Source organism: Trichoplusia ni, chromosome 12 (assembly GCF_003590095.1).
Source record: "Trichoplusia ni isolate ovarian cell line Hi5 chromosome 12, tn1, whole genome shotgun sequence".
Classification (NCBI taxonomy): domain Eukaryota; kingdom Metazoa; phylum Arthropoda; class Insecta; order Lepidoptera; family Noctuidae; genus Trichoplusia; species Trichoplusia ni.
The window spans coordinates 4,055,214-4,081,697 of record NC_039489.1 but is presented as its reverse complement, the minus strand read 5'-3'; the positions used below and the strand labels follow the sequence as shown (position 1 = coordinate 4,081,697).

At 35.6% G+C, this 26,484-nt stretch overlaps 1 protein-coding gene across 1 annotated transcript in view; it reads left to right on the top strand.

Moving 5' to 3' along the window:
- The window catches only part of LOC113499727 (S phase cyclin A-associated protein in the endoplasmic reticulum), a 63,509-nt gene that overhangs the window by 24,206 nt on the left and 12,819 nt on the right, over positions 1-26,484 (top strand). The window contains exons 16-18 of the mRNA XM_026880313.1: positions 3,504-3,682; positions 24,105-24,222; positions 24,534-24,725. Of these exons, the coding sequence (XP_026736114.1) occupies positions 3,504-3,682; positions 24,105-24,222; positions 24,534-24,725 (489 nt within the window). The remainder of the gene's footprint in view (positions 1-3,503; positions 3,683-24,104; positions 24,223-24,533; positions 24,726-26,484) is intronic.

Here is a 26,484-nt window from a genome sequence, read left to right as displayed (position 1 = left end):
GTATTTCGCAAAAACTATATTAACGGATCATTCTTAATGTCCATGTTTACGACTTCCCATCGCCCGTACAATCTCGCGCATAAAAAACATTATTAAAAAACTTCCAAAAAGTATAATTGTTGCATTTTTGCATTAAAAATAAAATCGGGAGTTTTAATATAATGTAGTTCCGTAAGAAAATGAGTGTGTCGAGATAAAACGTTAACTACTGCAAAATGTGTTTTAGATTAAAATAAATAACGTTACGATGTTAATTGTGTAGATAATTATAATGAGTGTAATATGTAACACCTTTCTTTTACGGATTAAACATGCTTCCTTGTTCTAAGCGACAAAGCCGACAGATACAGTCAAGAGATCAAGTGATAGACTTTTTGATTCAATTATATTGAATCTATTTATGCCGATTGATGGTAGAAGAATAATGATTAACTTTCTGACTAAATGTATTACTAATAAACAAAAACGCAATGTTTTTTTCTGATGCCTGTGACTATTTTCTAATTACAAATATGCAAACCAATGTCGAGGGCTCGTTAAAAAAAAACAATGGCAAAATATACACAGGTCCAGGGACCGGACAACCCCACTTTAGAGTTAAGCCGTTTGACAGGGTAACCCGTACACGGGGTAACTCATATCGCAGTGTTACCTTTTGTTCGAGTTACATCCTCGAAACCCAGCGAAATGGTTAACACCTTCATTATGGTAACCACGTGAAGGGGTTAACCCCTTCAATAACTTAACCCTTTCAAGTGGTTACCTTCACGAAAGGCTTTTATTCGTGTTACCCTGAATTACCCACTAAACTTGAGCTGCATACTTGCACCCTAGCGGCCCCTCATTGCTTTACTAAGACTACAGCTGATTTTCTTCTATCGCCGACGCGTCGCGCCGCGACTCGCGCCTCTCGGACAAACTACCTACGCGCGAAACGTCATATAGGTAACTAGCTGTTGCCCGCGACTTCGTCCGCGTGGTTAGAAGATATAAGTTAGGAATTTTTGAACGAAAGCCCTCGAAGATTAATATTTTTCCCCGTATTTGCCACATTTTCCATTAAATCTTCGCTCCTATTAGTTGCAGCGTAATTTTATATACCTAGCCTAAAACCTTCCTCGATTATTGGTCTATTGAACACAAAATGAGATCAAATTTTTTAGATGAAACTATTTATAATAATAAAAAAAAAATCGAATACAAGTTTTTTTTCATTTTTTGCATTTTCTGAGAAGATTTGACGGGTGAATTTTCGATTGAAGATTAGAGTGTTTTTTTTATATTAATTCAAAATAAGGTGAAAAAATAAATATTTTTAATCAAATAAATTACAACGTATTTGGGACACAAAAAAGTAAGTTTTCACCAAATTTCGTTACAAAAATATTTTTTGTAAAAGATAAAAATAAAAAACCACAATCTTGGTTTTTTAGATTTTTCACATAAATTTTGAGGTTATGTGAAAAAAATGTAAACACAAAAGTTTTAGATCTTCTTATTACCTACAACTTTGCCATTTGACTTTTTTCGATACGAATTTTAGTTTTGCCGGAAATCGATAAAAACCGTTTTTTACTCTTCAAACGTCACTCCCACCCCCTTCCTGACCTCAGATCGCCCGTAAATTATATTTCCTTTCATTTTTATAATATTCCCCTCCTTTTCTAATGGGTTTCATCCAACTATTATTTTTTTTGGTTTTAAAAATTATCGACCCTGGTCTACAAATATAGACACGAAAAATATATATCACAACGTTTGAAATGTGCGACAAGCAAAATTAAACTGTAAGATCATATCCACAATGATTTTTATTCCATGTTTACAAGTCGCTCGGTAAATGCAACAATGGCGCCGCTGGGCGGTAAGATGTCACGTGCGCTCGTAATTATACTATTTTCAAACTAATGTCTATGATAAAGAGTGCATATTGCATTGTCTTAGGTTGGAGTGGGTTACCCTGTTACAGTGTTACCGGGTAGTGAAAGGGTAACCTGTTCGGAACAGGGTTCCAGTAATCCGTTCGAAGGTGTAACATATGTCATAGGGTTTTTTCTTGAAGCGCTTAAAAAAACCCCTTCAAAAACCCTTTCAATGAGTATCCGGCCGGTCCCTGCACAGGTCTGTGTTCAATACCTTAATCGTTAAGAACTGGAGACGAGTGCTGCCTCATGTACGAAGGACCTTCATAACTGTTATTTTGTACAACATTGTAGAAAAGAGAAATTGTTTAAAACACAACCAAAAACACTCTTGCTATTCCTCACACGTCCACAAAAGTACTTAGCGACACGATTGTGACACTTTAAATTATTCCAACGAAAAATATTTACTTTATTAGTAGCAATTAAGAGACGCTTATTGAATCGTATATCGGCGACCATGTTAATTGGCCGTTATCGCTGACGCCATCTTGGATTTTTTCAAAATATGTTCGTACGGTTTTTTTTTCGTTTTTCTCTTATATCTAGTTGTTTATTAGGGTCGGTCGGCTCATTGTGCCGATAACATCTTCGACGATATTTGGGTTGCAGATTTTTTTGTGTAACGGGTCCTGTTATCTTTGGATATTTAAAAAGATTGCAGTAGGATAGTTTACGATGTTAAATACCGCGAATTTCGGGTGTACGGACCGAATCAAGGTGTCTTTAGCTGATTTCGTAAAATAATTTGCTTTATCTTTCGTACATATTCAAAATTATTACTTTAACTTAAAAGTACATTACAATATAACTTTGTTTTTTTGTAAATTCAATGCTTTACTTTCATTTCAATAAAAAAAAAAACAGTTTCTAATTATAATTGTTATAAGCAGGTATCGTATGATAAATTTACTGGAGCAAGTAGACTCGCCATTCCAAACGCAGCACTGTAATGTCACAATGTAACTATAGTCGGTATCGCGGGACTCTGCAATCGCGTTGGGTTATGAGTTCGTTGGCAAGCGACCTCGGCCCGGAGTAAGGCATGAATCCTTTGAGATTTTTCATTATAAGGCCGTTGAGTCGTTTATGGGCTAGCTTACTTTGGGGATCACGGTATGGACTTACATACGTATTACTTCGTTATAACGTTGTCTTTTAGGTGCAAGGTTGAAAAAATACTAGATGGAATACGAGGAGAAAGGGATGTTTTATCAGATGCTAGCGTTGATGTAGAAGATAATTCGTTACACGTTTGGGTTCAAAAGCATAGAACCAGTGTTACGTTGCAGCATGCAGCATCACCTCTATGGAATTTCATCTCTTTCTGCAATCGTCATCAGCCTTTGTCCTCCCTCTGCTGGGCATAGATCTCCTATTTCTCGTGCCAATTTTTACGATTCTGTGCCAGTTTACTTAGCTTTTTTCACTCCTCTTAGATAAATTGCCTAAGGCATCAACGATATTTTGTCGCACAAGTTACATATCGATTCTTTTACAGGATACTAATGTCCTTAGTTAAAAATACTTTAATGACTAATACTCAAACAAAAACATAATTTTACAATTCATTGTCACCAGGAAAAAGACCTACACGCTGAACAACGCGACATGGACCTAGCTAAACAGATGGGCGACTGTCTGTCCATCATCCTGGACTCAGTGCTGTGCTCCACGCGGCTGTACGAGGCCAAGGAGATAGAAGGAGAAGATGCGGCCCTCCTCACCACGCTGCGAAGCAGAGCACATACCTTGATCAGGTAAGGGAGAATATGGAGATAGGAAGCCTTTTGTTTTTGTTTTCGTTTTCAACTCCCCGGGGGAGGAAGCGTCTAGTGTCAGAGTTTTACTGATTGAACCTGAACTGCCGTGCAACGTCTTCCGCAGTTGATTGGTGCTTGGTAATTAATAGAAAGTCATCATGTACCGACCGCGGGGGAGTTCAGACGTCTACCAACACTTTAGAAAGGTCAATACTGCTTTCTTGCTTCAACATCTACAGCCGTCTTATTTAAAATTAAACTAAATGTAAAAAGAAAACTCATGTGAAGTGATTTGGTCATGTCATTCAACTTCTTATAGTCTGACAATTTCCAGACCTAAAATTTTAAAGAAAAATACAGTCTTTCTACAAGTAAAAAAAATACAGTCAAAACAAACCAGCGAGGGACAGAAAAATATTTTTATCGCATCCCTCCCATCTACTGCAATTTCCATCATAAACGCAAACACTCGTCTATTTTATTTTTACACGGCGAAAAATAATAAAAAAACTTAGTCAGTCGGTATAGTGTGGCACGGTTCTCCTCTCCATCCGAATTAGAGGGGGGGAGGCGCGGCAACGCATTAGACAAATTAGATTATGCTCTAGTAATGTATGGAGTACTCTCAAACTATGTGACGGTGTTTTGAGATGGTTTATAATACGTCCTCACGCCTGTGCTGTGGGAAGGGTGGGTTGGATGCCTTGATATGACGTCTTCGTTATTGTTGAAACCTTATAACCTAGATCTATGATCGATGCGAGTGCGGTACAGGTGTTTATGGAGATTGATACTGGCCTAGTGGTAAGCGGTGCTGTAATAAGATTTATTATACGGAATTACTAAGACCCTGTTACGTTTTCCTGTGTTACTAAAAATATCAACCAGTCTTATTATTTATCCTGACTAGTAAGGATAAGCAATGGACTATTTGTTGTGAAATTGTATCAACGGCAAAAGTCAACGTTGCTTTAAAGTCATTTTGATATTCTTCTATTCTTCCTAAATTCCCTTTGACGCTTGTCAATAAAAAACCCTCCAATACAATTAAATTCGACTTTCATTCCTGTCGAAAATAATTTACCGAACAACAACTTGCATGCCATCTAATAAGAACAATGCAGACGGAATGACAGCTTCGCTTTTAATTGTTGGCGGGATACAGGCGGGTTAGGGTGAATTGGTACGTGTTTGTAAAGGTACTGGTGTAACACCTGCTGTTATGCTAGTTTGATTGTGATGTCAAAAGTAAAAGGATGTAAGAGGAAGGATCATAATGGATGTAAAGAGAATCTAAGGACAATTTTTTTAGGTGCATGTTTGAAGAAAAAGCTCGCGATTAAGTTGCACAAGTTGATCGATCACAGGTTAAGGTAAGCTTGATACGTATGGCTGTGTGACCATCTATGATAAAGAGTTCCTCAGTGTTTCGGAAAGCGCGTTCAATTTTGTCTGTGTCCCTGTCGCGACTGCTATTTACACATGTCATCTTTGACAGTCGCTAAGGATAGTCAGAAGGTAGAAAGAAGGAAAGGTCTTTTAAGTTTATTATTTAATTTCGTTTTATTATCGTTATAACTTAGTGATTTTGCGGTTGAAGCAGTTTTTCAAACAAAACCGGGAATCTCACTTTGTATACGTATTATTAGTGTCCATAAACAAGGAAAAGGGGTTCCAACGTTTCCTCAGTATTAATTAAACATATTATAGTAATAGCGTTGACGAGTGCGTCGCACAGCGCACAATGGGCGCACGGTTGCGCGCCACTCCATTGTGTCCATATGCCCGGCTTGCTCCCATCTCGCTGTTAAGTACTTTGCGCACAGAGTAGCTGATACACAGATACTGCAACGGAAATTGGTGAATGGATTTTAGGCAATGTTTTTGAATTTAATTGCAGTTGATATAAAAATTTACAAACTATTTCATTGTAATGGGTTTTATGAGAAATTCTATATGAGTACATAGATATACAGTATAAGTTTTTTTGTTGATAAAGAGGTGGCTTGAAGGGTTAAATATGTTTTTTGTGATGTACCTTAAGCGCTACATGGCAGTCTCTTGAATAAAAGAAATTTGATTTAATTTTTTACAAGGACAATGTAATAGAACTTATTTTGATGTCCCTTAATTTTTGTCAATAACAATATTAGATCTAAACTACGACCACAAAACACTCACATAAAGTCACCTATAAGTAGTCGCAGCTTAAACTACTCTGAATTCTATTTTCGTATTTATTATTCAATCTTTACAACCAAGTATGCTGACTAAAAAATACTGTTAAATTGTATGGAATATTTAAACTTGTGTAAGTAAAACATGATGCACCACCTCTGTCCCCACCCTACTCTGCACGACAGAGCAAGGGTGACGTGACATCGATACTCGGTAGATTACGGCCGATTATCGATTCAATCGGATACCGGCACATCGACATCGATTGGGATCAGTAGGGCTGGGAGATGTCACCTAAATTAGCGGGGTTTGTTGCCACATGCTATCACATTTGGTTACATTTAGTCTGCTGGTACGTGTTAGTGATGTTTGGAGTAAATAAAATGACTGAGATATGGGATATAGTAGAAAACAGGCATAGGTAGAACGGTGAAGTCATATGGAAATAATATTTGAATACTTTTTTTGAGCTCAAACTGTAGAAATTGTGTAAAAATTGGTTATATCTTATCTTGATCGAATATTTTTGTCTACATCCTGAAAAGCCCTTCAAAATCTATGTGTAAGTACTTCGATTTTTTAAGAGTATATCTATCTATATTTTCTCCTATGTAGCACCAAGGGTCAAGTAGTCAATATCACTTTCCTGAAACTTTAGCAATACATGCCATATTTGTTTTACGACTACACATCGACCATATCTCGAAGACATCAAATATATCCGACAAAAATATCTCTAGCATAGGACATAACAGGTCTGGACTTAAATATGGAGAAACATGCTTAGCAGTGGGACTGAAAAAGTAGAATAAATAGGTATTCTAAGCCCCACTGCCTACAGTATACCAACCCTTAATAAAAGGGTTCCAATCAAAGACCTACTTGTAAAGAGTATCGAGAAGCATTGTGAGCGAATCGAATTAAATACTTGTCGAGTACTCGATAACGCTATTACGTTCTTCATCGAATGCCAGATTTTGATGGTCTCTTTTGAGATTTGTAATTGTACGGTGCTAGTGATATTGATTTTATTTGTAGAGTTTTTAGATTTGCGTTGTTTTGCTGTAAACAGGCGTTTACTCAAAACGCCTGTTTCAAAGAAAATGATTGGGAACACTTATTTGTTGTAAAAATACCAAAATTTTGTCTGGTGTGAAAAAGGCGTTCAGTGTCTTAGTAAGGGCCTTTACTAGTTTTTTGTATTTTAAATTTAGGAATATTCTGGCTTTTAAGCAATTTCTGTCGCTTTTTATTTCTCTTAATTTATTTCTCTCGTTGCTCCGTTTCTTGCGGTTGTTAATTCTTCTCCCAACTACTTACCCTCTTCCAACTGTAGGTAACTGATGATTTATTTAAGAGCAAAAGCCGAACCAAATCTCTTCAGTTCAAACATCACAAAAAAAATAAATCAACGCCACACGACGTTTACTTCCCAATAAATCTGTTTACCAAAGACGTATTACTCTCATTATAATTACTCCCGGAAATTAATTTGACGACAGTTTTGCAAAAGAGAACGCGCCTCAATCTGGCGGATTGCCAATAAGCTGCTTTGTAATTAGACAGCATGTCGCCTCCGTCCAATTGCGGAGCTCCGCCCACCAATTGGAGGATTAAAAAGTCGCCTTGTTAAGTAAATGAAAACAGCCCAGTACCCCCGTGGTGACAGGGTGAGGTGGCAGTGACGGCGGGCAGCGAGGTCATAAGCTGAGCGATAATTCTTCATCCCTAATTTTAATCGATGGGTGATTGAGTACTGACTTCAGTTGTTCATAATCTCTGAACCACGTAAAGGTCTTAATGTTTTTTAGGTTCGCATAACTAAAATAAAAATATATTTTTTCCTTAACCCCTGTGCATTTTTTGCTTTGCTTGTTTTAATCTATAATCATGTTTACATTGCGTTACACAGGTTTTTTTCAATTCTTAAGACCTATCTAGAATGTGGTTAAAGAGTACTTAATTCTGCTATCTCAAATACTGAACAGTAAACGGACATACATTTTGGTTTATTTTTAATCGCTCTCAGTTAAACCTGACCCTTATTATAATTTCACAGGGACATTTTTAATTTATTACAATGGAGTTCCAATGATTATTTGATATTCAAAGTCAATATTTATTTTTTATTATCGTCCATTTTGTTTGCATTTGGTCATAGAGAATTTGATGTGTTTTTGTTTTCTGGCAATGACAGTTGCTTAGACAAATGCTTTTTCTATTGATATTGATGTAGTTCATTTAAAATAAAGTTATTAAACATAATTATTAAGTTAATACGACAAAATATAACAATGAAGAAGGAAATTCTGATGAAGCAATTGATATACAACATTGCTTTTTCAAATTTTTTTGCCCAAATTCATAATTCCTATGCCCATGCTTGGGATGCAATATTATAACCTTAAATTTTTGCCCTTCTTCGACACCCTGTCATACAATTCTAACTCACTCAATTACTCGTAACATGTTAGCATATTTACTCGAAAACAATGTCATCTTGCGTCATCTCAGTCCAAATCAAACATCTGCAGATGAGCCGGCCATCCAACTGTCACGCACATTCTGAACAGACCAACTCAATTGTAGGGACAATATTTATCCTATAACATAGCCCCTTACCCCCGTATTCGTGTTACCCTGTATTCGTATTGCCCCGTGTTGGGGTCGCATTCAATTTGTGTTTTGTCAATGATGCGCGCTCGATTTAATAGCAGGTGACGTTTATCGTTTGTGCCCCCTGTTTTAGGGCAGCGCACGCGCAAGTGATCGTTGATCGTAATTATGGGGATTTGACATTATTTTTTTAATTTTAGCTGTGTGTGTCAGTGCACAAATCTATGTTTTACTTTGTTTTTATACTTTTATTATTTGCTCTGGTTGACTTTATGTGTTCTTGTGAAACATGCCTTGATTTTTTAAATTCAATACAAATAAAGCCAAACCATTTTCCATCCTAAATGTTACAAACGACTATGTATAATATTTTCCAATTCCTTTTTTTATTTCCGCCTTACATCACTAACGTCAACTTTGATCTTTATTTTTCTAGCCCACTGTGTCCCGCTGCTGGGCAAAGGCCTGCCCCAAATCTTTCCACGATTCTCTATTCTGGGCCTTTGATCTAACTCTAAATCAATAGAGTATTTGAATATTGAGTAAGTCATAAGTTCATAACACTCAGTAGTACATCCATCCCGCTGTCACTGACACCCCACCCTACACCCGGTAGGTCCACATACAAGCATTAAACATGTTACATCGTAACAAGAGGATGAGTGTTGTTTGTTTAGAATTATTATCTCGCTATTGTCCGTGTGTCGACTGTATTAAAATGTAATTTTATAAAGGGGCTTCACTTAGTTTCATGAATAACTTTATGATGGATTATGAATAGATAAATACCCCTTTTTTGAATAGTTTGACGTCATTATAATGGGCAGTTTTGTTCGTTTACCAAAGCTAAAAGGCAAAAAGTATTTTGTCTGACGTGAATACGAATATGAATGCCCGATTTTTTATTCGGATCTCCAAAAAATTTCAAATTATTTCTAATATAACTTTCTCTTAAAGTATTTAAGTGATTCTGAGAAAAAGTAGTAATAATGTTCTTTTTTCATTTATAATGGTTTTCTCTAATATATCTTTTATACATTGGTTAAATAACTTAATCCTCTACAAAGCGAACTAATTATTTGTCAATGATAGCCGCAATTTCCCTGTACCCACACCGCAGTCCGCAGATTACCCGTCAAATACGCATAACTTAATACAATTATAAGAATTCCCATAATTTTCTAACACGTGCCTAACCAATAACTAAAATTATTTCGAACCTACAAACTGACAAATTGTTATAGTATGTTTCCTCACAGAAATATAACCTTTAATACCATTGTGATAAAGTCGAATGACTATTTTTCGCAACGTATTTGTCAGAAATTGCAAATTTACATTTTGATATTTTCTTGCAAAGGCATATGAACCCTAACTTCCTTGTTATAAAGTTTATTTTATATTTTTGTGTGAGTATTTGTCAAAATTTGCAAAAAATGCCGCGGCACGTGACCCAGTGACAGTGTTTACGCTTGGGATTTAACGGGAATCGAACCAGTGACCCTGGAGGATTGCCACGCGACTGATGTAGTGCCCGCTACGGAATATATCTTTATTATAAGTTTTGCTACAGTTGTGGGAATTTAAGGAATAAAAAAAAAGCCGTTGCCTAAACAAAAACTCCGATTTGAAGATTTATGTTGCCGTTTCAAATTTTAAGTTGAACTCATTCATAGTCATTGTATGAACAGTGTCGTTGATTAGTTGATTTTTTTTTTTACTTCTGAAAATTACATCAAGGTTCCTGTTACTTTTTTGACATTAGAGAAGTATTTTATAAATATTATTGTATTAGGTGGATCCGGCTGTCAGTACTATTTCACGTACAATCTAAAATCAATTGAATAAAAAGGAATTGTTTTTGCAATAAATGTTTACTTACAGTAGGAAAAACTTGTAAAAAGATGTGATTCTAACTGCAATAATAAACGTTAAAGTTTATTGCAGCTAAAATCACCTTTTTTTACTTTAATTGTCAATGCTGAAACAGTCTGAATTCATTTTTGTAGATAAAAACTCAACTGCGAAACACTGACGCGACTGACAAGAATGATTATAATATTAAAACCCCACATATTTAACACCCTCGAATTTATTAAAACTAATAACGACCAATTCCACTTGATTAAGCATTCGTTTCTAATAAAATAAAGGCACTAACGCCATATGCGCACGCGCGTCGCGTGAAATTAAATCAAAACAGATGAAAAAAAAACTCACTCATTATTACCGGGACATTGCGCGCCACCCTTTAATTGGTGCTGATGTCAGGACAGGTCCTTTAGTGCCAAGTGCCGTTATTATGGTACTAGAATGGGGGATAAATACAAAAGTTGTATTTCCATTACTTTTTTTACTGTATTAGCCGCACAACATAATTTTGCACTAGTTGAATAAAAAGCGAGCAGTTTGAATAAACATGAAAAATAAAACAAAAAACATAACATTTTTTGACCGTCAGATAAACTACAGCATATCGCTTCGCGCACTCTTCATCGCTTCGTTAGTGACCTATCTGTGGCTAAAAACTTGGCGACAATCTTCACAATACAGCAATCTGTCCCTCGTTCTACACAACATACTATACAATTTGAATTAGGATATCAAGGGACCACGAATACTATAGGTATATTAGTACGATACCTACCAAGTTTACCAAATTATGCAAATACAAAGACTACGCCTCTTCGTTACAGCACATTAAACATTTTCAACTAGCCAGAGAAACATGCCTCATATTATTACCCAAAAAAACTTATAACCGTTTCGCATAACACAAATGTGGTTTCCTTGTAGTCTCTCGGGATAGCCGCGTGTCTGACACTGACACCGGTTGAGGGTCGTGTCACAACGCATGCGCGAATATAAAAATAGAAAGCGAATTTAATAATTGGGCAAAAAGTGTTAAGGATGGAATAAGATTTGCTTGAAAAAAACTTAGGCTGGACTGGAACAGTAATGTGGCATCCCGCTTTTGTAACTTCAACTGTCTTGTCTTAAGATATGGTTAGACTATATTCCAGTGGTCTTTACACTGCCAAAAAAGGTAGTAATTTTGAACATGACCATTAATTTTTGGTACACATTAATGTCACTTGCTGAAAATGGTGAAGTGAAACGTCCAAGTAATCCAGCACGCCTGAGATGTTTTCAATTTCAATTCACGTCCGAGGCTTACGGACGATTTGAAAATCTGTGACACGAGGTTGTATAATACATATATGATCCAAACATTGATTTGAATGATTTAATTTGATTTGAAGCAAAACGATGCTTCCGTGTACCTATTGCATGCTTCAGTCCGACGGCTTGACTATACCATTGTTTTTCGTCAGTAACTGGACTTTGGATAAAAGGATTTTACGGCAGTTGTTTGGTAACTCAAAATTATTAGTCATCGGACACTTACCTTGTCTCGTGTAGAAATGTCCTTATTAAATAGTAATTTATGTCAAATTGAGTTGTCTGTTATTCTCCTGTTAATTAGAACAGCGAAAATTTACGATTGTAGATTGATAGTTTATGTTCTGCTATTGTCTGTCTCGAAGGTAATTTGGTATAAATAATTGCTACCCGAATGAAATACGGTCTGATGTTTTAAAAGCCAATTATTGGTCTTGCTAAAAAAGGCCAAACGTTTTTAATTGACTTGATAAACATATGTAATAGTTTATAATACTTATTAACGTTCAATAGATTGCTTAAAGCTAATGATGCTGTTTATTGATAAATGTCACGCAATTTATTTTGTAACAGGCGTATTTTTTATATAATTTGCTTTCTATTTGCGGGCTAGTTCCATGTGGACCAGGATAGATAGTCGTGGAAAGATATGGGTGAGGCCTTTGCCCAACAGTGAGACAAAGTAGGTTACATTAAAAAATGTAACCTATGGAATGGTACAACTGATGATTAAAATTATGTTACCTTTTTTCACTTAGTTGATATACAGCCTGGTGTCTTAGTTGAAGCTTGAATTCGTCCTTGGAGTTTTCTAATGATGTTTTCTGTCTTTACCGATACACAAATACATTCGAGAAGACAAAAAAAAAACATAAAAAAAATCGCAATCCTACATCATTCATTTATTTTATTAATTTCGAAATCAACACGAAATACTACAGCATGTTGTACAATGTCCAACTAAATTGAAATCCCCGATGACAATTGTCACTGTGAGTGACGGAGCACGGAGTGCCGGACTGTCATACGAGCCACATTATATGCACGATATTATAAAAATAGAAAGTCTATTCACATCTGCTGCTGAGATTCGATATGGGTCATCGGGTAGTTGAATAAAGATGGGAAGTTAATGAAAATGTTCATCTGCTAATTCATCATTCTTCTAAGCTAGATTCAGATAAATACTGTATTTTTAGGTAAAGAATCTGCGAAATGTCAGTGCTGTGAATATTGAGTATTAATTGCAATAAAATTACTTTATGACGGGGTCTTGGGGCCTCTAATTTTCATCACCATTTTAGTGAGTAACTTTGTACCCCATTGTAAAAATAGGAATATTTATTAATGGTTATCCGTTTTAGTGCTCTTTTGAGTCAAGATACCATATGAATTTTCACTACGGGTAAATTACTTTGTTTTGAAATCAATGAGTTGTGCACATCATTAATGTTATGTATTCCCAAAGTTCAAGCATAATTAAGCGTATATTTCATTGTTACTGTTTCATTATTTGGGACTTAAGCTGATCGTAATTCAGCCCAGACGTCGGTCATAGGCAGTCATTTTCAAATGATATTTGACTGTTCATTTCCTATGTAAGTTCTGTGACGTAATGATGTTTTGAGATGAGGTATAAAACCTACAAAAATAAATTTTCACCATAAAAAGTGCGTCATTTTGACATGCCCTAGCGGTTGTGACACTACTCGGGGTCCCAAGTGACGTCTGTCTGTCACATGATAGTGACACCGAGGGCTCACATGTTGGCTCCATACAAAACGTGCAAAATTGTATAAATAGAAAGTTTATTAACATCTGGCCTCCTGTGTATAGCGTGTCTGTTTGTTGGTCACATTGTCTGCGGTGTCCGATCTATCTCTGATAGGTAGGTTCGTTAGTGAAGTATAAAAAATACAAAGAAAGAAATGAATTGCTGTTTTGGTGTTTTTTTACGTAGGGGTGACAAAATCTAAAAGATTAATTTATTGGACTATACAAAAAATAATCTCATTTTATGTTTAACCTTCTTAATCATCTAAAATTAGTAGTATCTAGGAACTAAACTAAACTAATATTTACATAAAGATTAATTGTGTACTTAACGTGGTCTTAGTTTGATAATTAACATAGTTTCATTGATTCTGGAAACAGCAAATTCCTTGTCATATTTATTAGTATTTTTCTAACAATTATTTAGAAATGCAGACTAAGGAAGAATATTAATAACGCAAGCCTCGAAATAATAGAATTGCAATAAAATTTCTGCCAATCCACAGCATCTCAAATATCTAACAAAGCGTAATCAACCAAAACACGGTAATAATACAATCGGGTAACATCTCAATCGGCGCCCCGCGGCGTCGCCCGCTGTTCTGTTGTGCTACGCCCACCGTAAGCTTTTGATGGATCGCGGCGTGGGCCCGTGCTACTGCCCTGGGGGACTCACTGTGGTCAATAGATTTTTATTGTGTTATTTAAATTTATTCGGTTTGTATAAGTGGAGTATATGAACCGATAAGTAGGTAATGTTAGTTTTCTTCTTTAATATACTTGAATTAATGTTTTTTTTCGTAGCGGTGTATTTTTCTAAGTTCCGGTTTGCTATCGAAGGCTTTTCTTAAGTTGCAAATTGTTTGGCTCTACCTCGCCGGATGTCGTAATTTCTCAGTAACTTGCATTTTGCGGCAATTCGATGTTTATAATCAATTCAGTTTTACTTAAAAATATTTTATAATTATCATATTGCACCTGTTAAAATGTACTTAAAAACCATATCTTTTATAGATAAAGCGACTTCCTTTGCAATAATTACTCCACCTCTGGAAGATCTTACATTTAACTTGTACGTTACAACTTACATGTTAAATGTTAATAAACCTTATGAACATTTCACTCTTCCTTTTCTTATATTATCTACTTACTTTAATACTTACTGATATTTAAATCAATCTTCATATGTATGATCATGTGTTTCTCATCAATTGATGATTAATTTCGACTTCCAGAAAGAGTCCTTTTTCTTAGTCCAAGAGTTCCTAATCAATTCCAGAGAGCAATGCAGTGCGTGCATTTTCTATTTTATTTGTTAAAGATTTATCTTGATTAACCCTGTCTCGCCACGGTTTTCAGGCCAATAGCGAAATACAATTTTAATCAACCCTCCGAAAGTCTTCTCTCGGTCTTATCGACCGCGTTAAGTGCCGTGCGAAACGGCCAGGTGCTGTTCACGCGACCCCGCTCCACCCACGTGAGAGATGTCACACTTGCACGCTAAATTGGGGGTAAAATGAACTGCAGTTTTGATTTAAAGATTATTTCTGTATGGGCTCGTCGTGGGGAGAGCCGGCTGCAGTGGTCAGTGATTTGATTGTTAATATTGTTATTGTATTTTGTAGAGACCTTTGTTTTGATTGAGATTAGATGTCGGAAAGCTGATGCCGAGGACAGTAATTAATATTTTGATATGTTTGTAAAGGAATATTTGCCTCAATTGGCTTTAGGTTAAATGATTCTGTTGTTGAACGATGATGAAAATCTACATCTTTTTTTCACGATATAGTTTTTGTTGCATTTGCGTGTTGTTGTGTAAGCAATATCCGACGTAGGTAGGAGTTTAAGCTAAGGAAATAAATGTGCGGACTAGTATATTTGGAGTAGTACAATAATTCCATCTTACAAAAAAACAATAAGGAGCATAGTTATAGGTACAAAGCTGAATGTCAATCTTCAAAAACGAGACAGGCACTTAAAGAGGACAAAATCGTAGCATACAAATCCTACGTATGGTTTATTATTTAGGTCCACATCTTGTTCAATTAACCAATATTCTTTCAACATATAACACAATTTCAATAAAGGCAGGCCTCTCTTGAAATCATAATATGCTACTGTAATCAAATCATTCGTAACTCGAGAACATTGTTTTTTTAAGCGAATAATCGAATCGGACGGAACGATCCAATACATCGAAACAAGCGATTATCGCTTCGCCATTGCTAAGTAGTTGCGACAGCCGCGAGTAGGGTATACTAGCTACAAGGGTGTGTGAACGAGACAGCTATATTGTTAGTAAAGTGTGCGACGAAGATAGCGGACGTGCTTGAAGTGCATTCGCATAACAGCGACAGATTGGCGCGCACATGTCGAGTTACGATGTTCTTTTTGCAAAGAGTGTTTAGTGTTGGGCTTAGTATCGATACATCGATACATGAATTAAATGGTACGGAGTGTTACTTTCCATATTAAACATCCTTGAGAATGCATTGGTTGCACAAATTATATTACAAATGTGTGCTTGTAAAGTAAATCATTATGTAACTACTAAGAAGATCGAATTTCAAATGATCGTAATTTTCTCCTTAGTTTTAAGCATTAAAAAATTGAGAAATTAGCAGCTATAGGAGACCCAAGCTAGAGTCTTACATTTTTAACACTAGGATAAGAGGCATGATGCAGACAAAATTCGAATAAAAATGCCGATAAATATCAACGACATCCCTTCGTAAGCTTTCAAGAGGACACATGAAAGGGGAGCGGCGGTTCGTACGGCAACGCTTGTTTGTGCGATTTAATTTCATTTATCAACGCATTACTTACCGGGAGGGAATTACTTATCCGGATTACCCTGATACCCCGCGCTCCCCTCTCTACTTTTCGTATGTAAATATACAACGGGATCTGAATTATTGAGTAGTGCTTATGATAAGGCACATGGACTTCGGTAAGGCCAGTGTATTTTTTTTGCAAAAAATGCGAAGTCTTGCTTACATTTTCTCTATTTTGTACTTACTGGAATGAAGTTGTTGTTGAAGTCACCATTATCAACTTTTCTCAGTAGGTTATGCCTGATATATTTTACGATCATCTGCTATCTAATCTTCTGAATCTAATCTTCATTCTATTAGACTATGTCGACCACATTTTGACCACCATTCTACAATTAATCATTATGTCTTGTTGAGTGTTCCATTTAAGTTTCGCTACTCTTCTCATGATATCGATTTAGAGAAATAAACTTTATAGTTATACTTTACTTAAACATAATTCAATTATACCTGAATTTTTAGGATAAAAATCCGTCTTTAGAACTCAACGATTCTATTTACAACCAGTCCATATTAAGGAAAAAGAAAACTTTAAAAGTAAAACACTCTCAACGAGAATATCAGTCAGAATTTGAACATGTGCCAAATGAAATGCTAGCACTCCCAAAAATTTGTTAAAAGCATAACATCGCAGATCAAATTAGTCTAAAACATTTCATCATTAGCTGTTAATTGATAATAATAATTAGGGATAGACTATTAAATAGTTTTAATACCAGGTGAATGGCAAATAAATTGGTTCGAAGTTTCCAAAGTATTCGGTGTTCTGATGGTATTTTATGGCCACTTTGCGTAACTATGAAGTCCATTTTGACGCGTGTCTCAAGTGCTTGGAATTTGATTGCGGTTTTATTTGTTTGTTATGAGATCTTTGGCTGTTCGAAACACATTCTGAGATTAGGATTCTGCTTTTTTATCTTTTAACGCCTTAGTCATCTTTTACTAATTATTCGAAGAAATATAACTTTTGGTTCATTTTCAAATTTCACTCGTTGTTACTGGCTATATTTGATTGACTTTGATAATAGCTGTAGGTATATTTTAGAATGATAAAATCTTTTTTTAAATCATAACGATTTTATCACCTCATTATTAGTCCCTTCGGTTCCAAAATGTATCTTAAGTTAACGTCTAGTTTGATAGTTATTTCAATACTATTAACTCACGCTTTCAGATCAGATTTTCTCGAACCAAAACTGATTATTTGTTTTATTATGTTTTAGTGACAAGTCATTAGTATTTACGTTGTTCGCTAATTGCTTGGGGACATTGAAGACCGATCGTCGACTTGCATTAAAATAATTACAGATACAGATAAATACAGAATTTCGTTAATATTGCTTTCCGAATTCTTTTCGAATCCGATTGTATCAGATAAAATTACTTTGTTAATACTCCACAGTGCAATTAGATTTAGATTAAAAAGTATTTGAACATGCAAATTACAGAATACTTGGAAGACTGGTTAAAATATGTTAGGTTTTCGATAAGCCATACCAAATCTGTAGTGAGTAATGAATTTTCATCGTTTTAGGGTTAAATATACTATTCGTATTAAAAAATCCGTCAAATACCAGAGGCATCCCATGGCACCCGACTGTCCATCCCAGCAATGGCTCATTCAGGGCTGATGATAATGATTAACAGTTCAAAATTTATTCGAGATCTTAACACTTTTAATTCCTTATTATATTTTTTGCTTTCATCTTTGACCGATTTGACGTTTCTAATAAATATTAAACTTTAATATTTCATGTAACCTGAGTTGATAATGTCGGCACGTTTAAATAGGGTCCTAAGCTTCTGAACAGTAATCTTGTCGATCTGATTTAAGCTTACCCTCAAAAAGAAAATAAGCGTCTCTCTGTTGGGAGTTGTCTTTAGTATTTACTGTAAATATATTATTATCTGCATCTTTCGGATTCAAAAATAAAATACCAAGAATATTCTGCTCTTGTCTTTGTTATACCTGATGTTTTTCATAAGTTGTTTTAATTGTAATATGGCTTATGTGCTTATTAATGGTCTTGCATCTTATGTTTAATCTTTTTCAAGATCAACTGCGTGATTATTAACACAGCTTTGGAATTTGAGTAGCCTTTAATTTTTCTCCCATTTTTATCTTTTTAACAAAGTCTCCCGACTTGACAAGCACAAAGACAACCAGACTCAGGGATGGTCAACTTACAATAAAAATATATTTTTAAACAAGTTCTAAAATGATTATCCAAACATCAGTTGTTTTCTAACGTCTCCATATCACAAGTGTCGACAACGTGTTGTGCTAAAGCCCATAGCTTATTTAATATTTTTATTAGCACGCCCCGAGTCCCTTTCAACTACACATTAATATCCATCGTCAGAGCCCCACATTACATTTCTATTCACGCACAAGTCCGCACAACTAAACCAACATGGCCGGGGGGCGCGAATTTGTTTAAAATTTACATATTTATTTGCGTTTATTAAAGTGAAATAAATTTGATGTCTCAATGTGCCCCCTTAATGGTTCCTATTAAATGTGTATGGTTTATGATATGCTATGTTTATGGGAAGGACACCTGTTGCTGTTATTTCAGATGTAGTTATTCAAATTTAAATTTGAATAGATTTTTCTTGTCAAATTTGTAGCTCGAAGCAGTTGGTTGAATGTTGTGAATTTTGTAAATTCCTAGTGATTTTTATGATTAGATGTAATTGTCGTATTTTTACGATATCAGAAAAACAGAATTGATGAAATAAATATTAAGAGAGGCTATTTAGGTAATGGCACTTCTGTAATCAAAGCAAATAATTTCGTTCTTTAATCTCGTGTTTTTGTAGATTTATGAATATTATCTTCAAACATTAAAAGTATATCACATAAACACGTATACATGACAACGTACAAAGTAATATTAATATAATAACGCCACAATAAAAATCACGAACATATTGGAGCGGCAATCTGGAGCTTCCTTTCATTACAAACTTCCTTCAATTAAAATAAATCCACACACAAAATTAACATACCTCACACACTTAAAATGCCACAACGATTTTAATGTATGACCAATTTAATCTGGCCTACCTTCCCCCGATGTCTCCAACTAAACGTTCGACAAATGAAGTTGTCTTAGAAATATAAGGGCTCTTATTAGATTGGACGTTTTAAGTCTTGGAGGAATATCAAAGGCGACACAGTGTCCTTAATGGGTATACGTATTTCACCTTGTAAAAGGCGCCGAAATGCGCCCGCGTCGTTTATCTAACTGAAATTAAGAACGAAAACATTTTAAACGAGCCATAAATTTTTCTTAGGTGAGTGCTTTCTTTTGGTGTTGCCAGCGCCGGGTGTTAAATTTGCGTTTTTATTTTGATTTTAAGTTTACGGAAGTTGATCGATAAGTACTTGTGTTTTAAAATCTTTACCGTGTTATATATTGAGTGATATCGGTTTGTTTTGATAAGATTGTGTAAATGGAAATAAATCTAGAACAGAAGTATTCGCGGTACTTAACTTATCTGATTAATTTAAATGGTACTTTATTTATGGGTTACCTAATTGCATGAAATGTCCGTGCAATATGTTTAAAAAGATTTATGGATTTTAAAATGTCAGTTATCCCTAAAAATAAGGAATTTCATCGTCCTCGCAACACTGATTCGTATAAATGCGCAGGCGCCTTTCATATGCTCGGTTTCCATTAGCGCGTTTGGATTTAGAACGCGCCGCGATTGGTCGACGGAGGCAATGAATCATGGCGCCGGCGCTGAGACGACATATCTACAGGGTGTTCACATATCAGATACTGTCTAGTGTAATTATCTCGTTAGAATAGATACGTTATTTATCTAGAAACTTAATGTTCTACATAGAAATAATCTAAGTATTTAGTAGGTTTATATCAATGTTAATATGTTGGATATTTAAAGTCAGGGCCCAAATAATGACTAACTTGATTGCGTGCCGTATGACTTCGAATGAAACACGAATACTTATATTTTACATATTCAAACGTACCGCTTTTAATTATGTATATGATACTTTGCTTTTCATCAATTCAACTTTCAAATAAAGATCAAAATAAATAAGCACCCACAACTCGCTTTTCCAGCTCTTATTGATAGTACAAAAATTGATTCATAATTTAAACAACGCCCTGTATACACTGTATGAAAATAACATTAAACTTCACGTGCGTGGTGAATAGTGACATCGCATTATATCATACAAACTCGCCGAAATTATACATCTATCATTTATAGAGCTGCGCTATTTGTGCGAGACATATATCACTTGGGGCTTCAGCCAACTGTTCGATTGCAACACGTGTTGGTTTTGATATTAATGGTGATAAGATTTTAAGGCTTGTTTGTTTGAAGTATTTTTGTATCTGGGATATATGTACAGTTATTTGGTACAGTCTTTTCAGGTTGTCTAGAAAAGGATTTGTGTCATCCCAAAATTGCTACGATACTGACACTGTCGTAGCGAATGAGATCACATAAACAGCATCGACAGCGGCTGTAGTGCGGTTACTCGGGTGTGCGTCTGGTTAAGAACAAAGACCATAGTTTAAAAAGAAATACCAAACATGCATGGCTCAGCTGTAGGTACCTGACAATACGATTCATTCAGATATATTTGGAAAGACTGAAAGCTGACCTGATCGTTATTTATTAAAAGGTGACATAGAAGATAGAGACTTGAAACAGTTCAATGTGAAATGAAATAACTTAGTAACTCAAAACAGTTGTGAATATTTCACTCTTCGTCTTCCAATAAGCAGAGTTTGCGCTGTGACTCACTACAAAGAAAAACAAAAGAGAATTAATAACACACATTTATATTTAAGTTTCATTTTACAATTCAAACTTGTTACCATCAATCTCCGGTCATTTACCATAACAGCCATCCTTTAAAATGTGACCTTTAAAGTCTCACAAATATTTAAGATTACATTATCTTAACCCGTCTCTACAAGGAGGTCTGACATTATCAAAAACTTTACTACCAAGCAAACGTATTCACGCATCACTAATAACCCTTAACGTATAGTACTAAAGACTAAAATCCAATGAATCAACAGTTTCTATAATCTTGTATAAAATATATCGTTGCGCCCGAGTGACCAATCACAAGGCGATCCTTGGATTCCAAATTTGAAATTCTTGACGTACCAACGGCGCCATCTTTCCGTGGTATTTTTTGTATTGTTTTTCTGAAAGGAAAAAATGTTGGGCAGTTGACTTTGATTGGTTTAAAAGCCGTTGTTAAATTTTAATTAATTGGCATAGTAAATAGTTAACTACTAATGTTATGACGCGGGTATTTAGATGATTCAATCGACCTTGAACCATGGTGAGGTTAAATATGTATTTGACTATGATTATACTAGCCTTTATCTAGTAAAGGCTGTATAATCTCGTTTGATTTGATGATAAAAACGTTAATGGCGTATAATCTACTAATGTGTAGTTTGATACTCATGTTAAGAGACGTAACGTATGTTAAGTTTCCACCGTTATCTGTACCTTGATAAAATAATGAAAAAAAAAAGTTTTACCTTCCATTTATTTAACTACTAGCTGTTGCCCGCGACTTCTTCCGCGTGGTTAGAAGATATAAGTTATAATTTATACCTGCCTTCTATCTATCTATCTGCCTTCTATCTATCTTGTAGGATTCAGTCAGCGTTTGCAATGTAAGCGCAAAAAATGTGTTTTTTTACGACCTCACATTAGAAACCTCAAAAATTGTAGCCTATGTGTTATTCTGATGTATAAGCTATATTGTGGTAAAGTTTCATTCAAATCCATTCAGTAGTTTTTACGTGAAAGAGTAACAAACATCCATACTTACAAACTTTCGCCTTTATAATAGTAGTAGGATTTGAGATATCTGAAAATACTAAATAATTAGCTGAAATGAATTTAGGAAAAATTAAACTTTTATGTGAGTATCTCTATTTGAGCAATCCGTATAATTGCAGATAAGTTAGGTAATATATTTACCAAGTCAGACAAACACCAACGTGATACCTCTACAAAGGACCTGCCATCAAGTCCTCAAGTATAACTTTCAATTGTGGAAGCTAGACGGCAATACACGACGTAGCGCGATATCTCACTCCCAATTGCATCATTGTTACTCTAAGTTCTCGTGGTAGGCACCCTGAACAGTACCTGCATTTAAAGTAACATCGTCTAAACCTTTCATCTTGATCGCCTTACCGCGCAGATTAAATCCTCGTCCACTGAAATCCGCGAATACAAACTAAAGTTATCGGTTACCCTCGAGATTTGATTAGGTCTGATGTTCTTAAAGTTTTATGTCCTTAAAGAATTTGTTGATTTGTGATCGCTTTTACGAATAATATTCGGAACAGGGTACTTATTTGACAAAAAACACTGATTAGTCTGAAAGATTAAAAAAAAAATCATAAGTATTATTTCTTTTATATTTTAAAACCTCGTGTGACGCCACTTACCAGTACGCTTTTAACTATTGTAGTGGCCTAGTGTGGCCTTGGACATTGAATCGTGGAAAGATTTTGGACAAGCCTTAGCCCAGCAGTGAAATAAAACGGAATTACTCATGTATTAACTCACTTTCTTCCTTAAACTTTTATATACAACTGAGATTACCAAACGTCAATCGATGTAGAAAACATTTTATTAATTAAAAACTTAATATTAACCACATCGCAAGTTTGAGCACCGCTGCGCTTGGTTACAAGGCGAGTAAATATTTACACGAGTTATAATTGGATGTACCGAGCCCTGAACAGCAAGGTGCTTGCCGAGCAAGATTTTAGCATTTTTTGCCTCTCTCCCCCTTTTAGTAGGGGTACACAGATTGATCGTGGTGTGATTGGTTATTCAATGTTTAATCTGAAAATGTTGAAGATCAATGTCAATAATTCATTGGCATTTTTCAAATGGCAATATTATTCAAATAATTTTTTGTAGATCTATTTCTACTCCTAGTTTCTTTTTAGGCTGTGAATCTTTAGGCGGCGAAACTGTGATCTGAAATCTGTCGTCACAAATTTGCTCATCGTTGTACCTGAAGCTTGTACCATTTCATCATACAACATTTTGCTTTGTCGTTTTTATTGTCTGATATAAATAGCTTTTCGTTATATTCTATACAATAAGCTCTTCTCACCTCAGGGCAAGCTTGACCATCAAAACATGTATCACAGAAGCCATTGGAAAACAAAACACGACTTGTTTGTGTTCAATTTGGATCTGTGAGTACATTGGCAAAGGGTTGGCATTTATTAAAATGCAAATTGAGAAAATGTGGAACTGAAAATTGCTCAGTTTGTTTTATTTCAGTAATCCTTGGAGGGGACTAGAGTTTATGTGTTTCAAGTACCTATAACGGTTTTTTGGGAGCTAGCCAGTGGTTCTATAAATTGTTTAAAATGTTTGCGGCTTGAACCAGAGCAGATCTTTTTTTCAGTAATATTAGATAGATTCTTGTTTTCAGTAATATTAGATATGCCAACTAATGTGTGTGGTTTAGCGGTAATAAAAAATAACGTATCTCATGAAATACTGTACTGCGGATTCGATTATACATGATATGTCTTTCGTACCTCCTACAGTAAATGCTAAGCTAGAAATAAATTTCAAGTATATGGATAGTTGATTCCTTTAGGCGGATACATAGTTTTAAGCATAAGTTATTTCTTTAAAATACAGCAACTTCAAATCAATGTATGCATAGACATAATTGAAAATTGCCAAACCGTTGCTTCATTTAATTATCAATGTTCCTCACGAAAATTACTACAAAAACAATCAACCATATATGATGTTTAAACATAAACTCGTTGTTCCAGCTACATGTGCCTGACCGGGTGTATAACTCGCGCGGAGAAGGCCGGCACGGCTCGCGAGAGCATCCAGACTCTGCTGACGGTGTGCGCTGATCTCTGCCATCCTTGTGACATCGATGTGGTGAGTGTAGTACATCAATAAAAAATGATTTTCTTTGTTCGTTGCCGCATTCAATTGGCAAACCTACCGAGGTGAAGAATTTCCCTTCTTTATATTTTGTGTTCCCCATGAGGTAATTTTTGGTCAATATATTAATGGGTCTTAATTCTTACTTCTGAATGACTTAATTTATCTGATCTTCCACAATTAAAATTGTTGTGAAACTTATAAGCATTAAAAACTTATGTAGCTCTCCCAGGGGAAATTACTATTGTCTATTTAAATTAATCTGGTATGTTTACCCGCCTTTCATAAGAACCCATCTCCGTCAGGGTTCTGAACGCATGTCAGCGACCCAGTCTCTCCGCTGCGCGCTGGGCACGAGCGTGTGCGGCTCGCGCGCCGAGTTCTGCATGCTGTTCGCGCAGGGCGCCGGCCTCGAGCACAGCGGCGGCTTCGTGCGCGCCGCCAGGACCGCGCACCTGCTGCGGGCGTTAGCCGAGCTCGATCATACCATCGTGCAGGTAACCTACATGTACCTTTGGACCTACCGCATCTGCTTTTAGGCTACGTGAACGAATGTGTTTGTATGCAATGCAAACAGTACGAAACGAGCATCACGGTTTATAATCTGAAAAATCGATGTGAATACGGAGAGTTACTTTATTTACATCTATACACAAAAGTACTTAAAAGAAAAACAATAATTAAAATAAAGGATCAAAAATTCATCGGCCTCGCTGCCGGCTGGGAATGTGCCCAAAAGGCTGGCATGTGGATATGTGCTGATCTTTATTTGATTGAAATTTTGGATCTTTCTTTTCAAATATGTGAAGAGTCGAATGAAGTTAGGATCATCAGAAACCTCGTATTTTCTAAGATTATTTTTCATATTAATTTTCGTCAAACACATATTGGGTCACTCAATAAAAACGTTCACCACATTCTCAAGAAACGAATTAGTCGTACCTCAAAGAGGAACGTATTAAACAATCCCCAATACCAATAAGCTGACAAGCAAACTTGGGAGCGAACAAAAAGGCCGGCCAAATGAGTGGAAGGTAATAAAATATTCCGTACACATCTGTTAGAAAGCATATTTGTTCAGCCTCCTTAATTAACTGGAGTATCATTGCGCTGTTTGTTGAGCACACAGGGTAAACGATGAGTGCGGTGTGCGGTAGCCATCGGGAACCTAGAAGCAAAAAAATGGAGGTGGCATTTTGACGAGTAGTGAACTGGTTTAGATAGTAGGTCTTGTGCTAGTTAGGAATTTTGTAACTAATTAGTTTAGTTGCTTCTATAAAGTAGGAAAGAATATTTAGACAGGCCGAGGGTTGAAATAAAATAGTTTTATGAGATTCTTATTCTCTTCTACTTCACTGGTATTTAGCTTTGGTTTTGGATAGTTGTAGTTTAACCGATTTCTTTATGTTTTAACCGATTTCTAAACGAAAGAGCCTCGTTCATTTAGGGTATTTAATCAATCGTGTTGTCAATATTAATTATCCCACCAAATACCAAGTCCATAGTTTTCCTTTCTTCATAGATCCTATAATGTACTTGTAGGTGAGTACCATAGTTTCACGTTACTCGCCGCTAATCCTCCAGTGTGCGTGTCATTGTCGATGTGTGCGTGAGTACCGCGAACCAATGTCCACGGTCTTGTACCCGTCTCAGCCGCGACCACGGAATATATTAAAGCTCTTATTAAACAACCTATAACTTCTTATAGTTTATTGACTTGCATTTTATGTGGAAGGATGAATTTCCAAGAATACAATTTTTTTGTCTTTCTCTCTTATGACGAAAAGATTAAGCAAGTCAATAGTGTGTGTCAATAGCGTGACAAATCGTTAGTTGTATTTTTTTTTTTTAGTTACTTTTTGATGAATTAGTAAGTTAAAAGATGTTAAGTTACCCATTAAATGAATGAAATCAAAATTAGAATGGTTTCTCTTTTTTATCTCTTGTCGTTTCCTTCAGTACTACCGATAAACCCTTTGAGACCGTCAAGAAGCAAAGATCTTCTCTTTCTCTTTAACTATGCTATCTACACTTATAACGTTTTAAAATTTAGTCGGTCACATCTAAATTCCAATGCATCTAGGTTTTCAAGACGTCGCGTCGTTCCATTTCTATGAATTATATTGAGTATTGTTTCGATTTTGAGCCAGTCTCGTTCGGATCCAAAACTGATGACCCAACAACCGTATAACACAAAACTAAATCTTAATCATGTCATCGACCAACCCTGCTAACTTAAACAAAGTTCCTATCTTT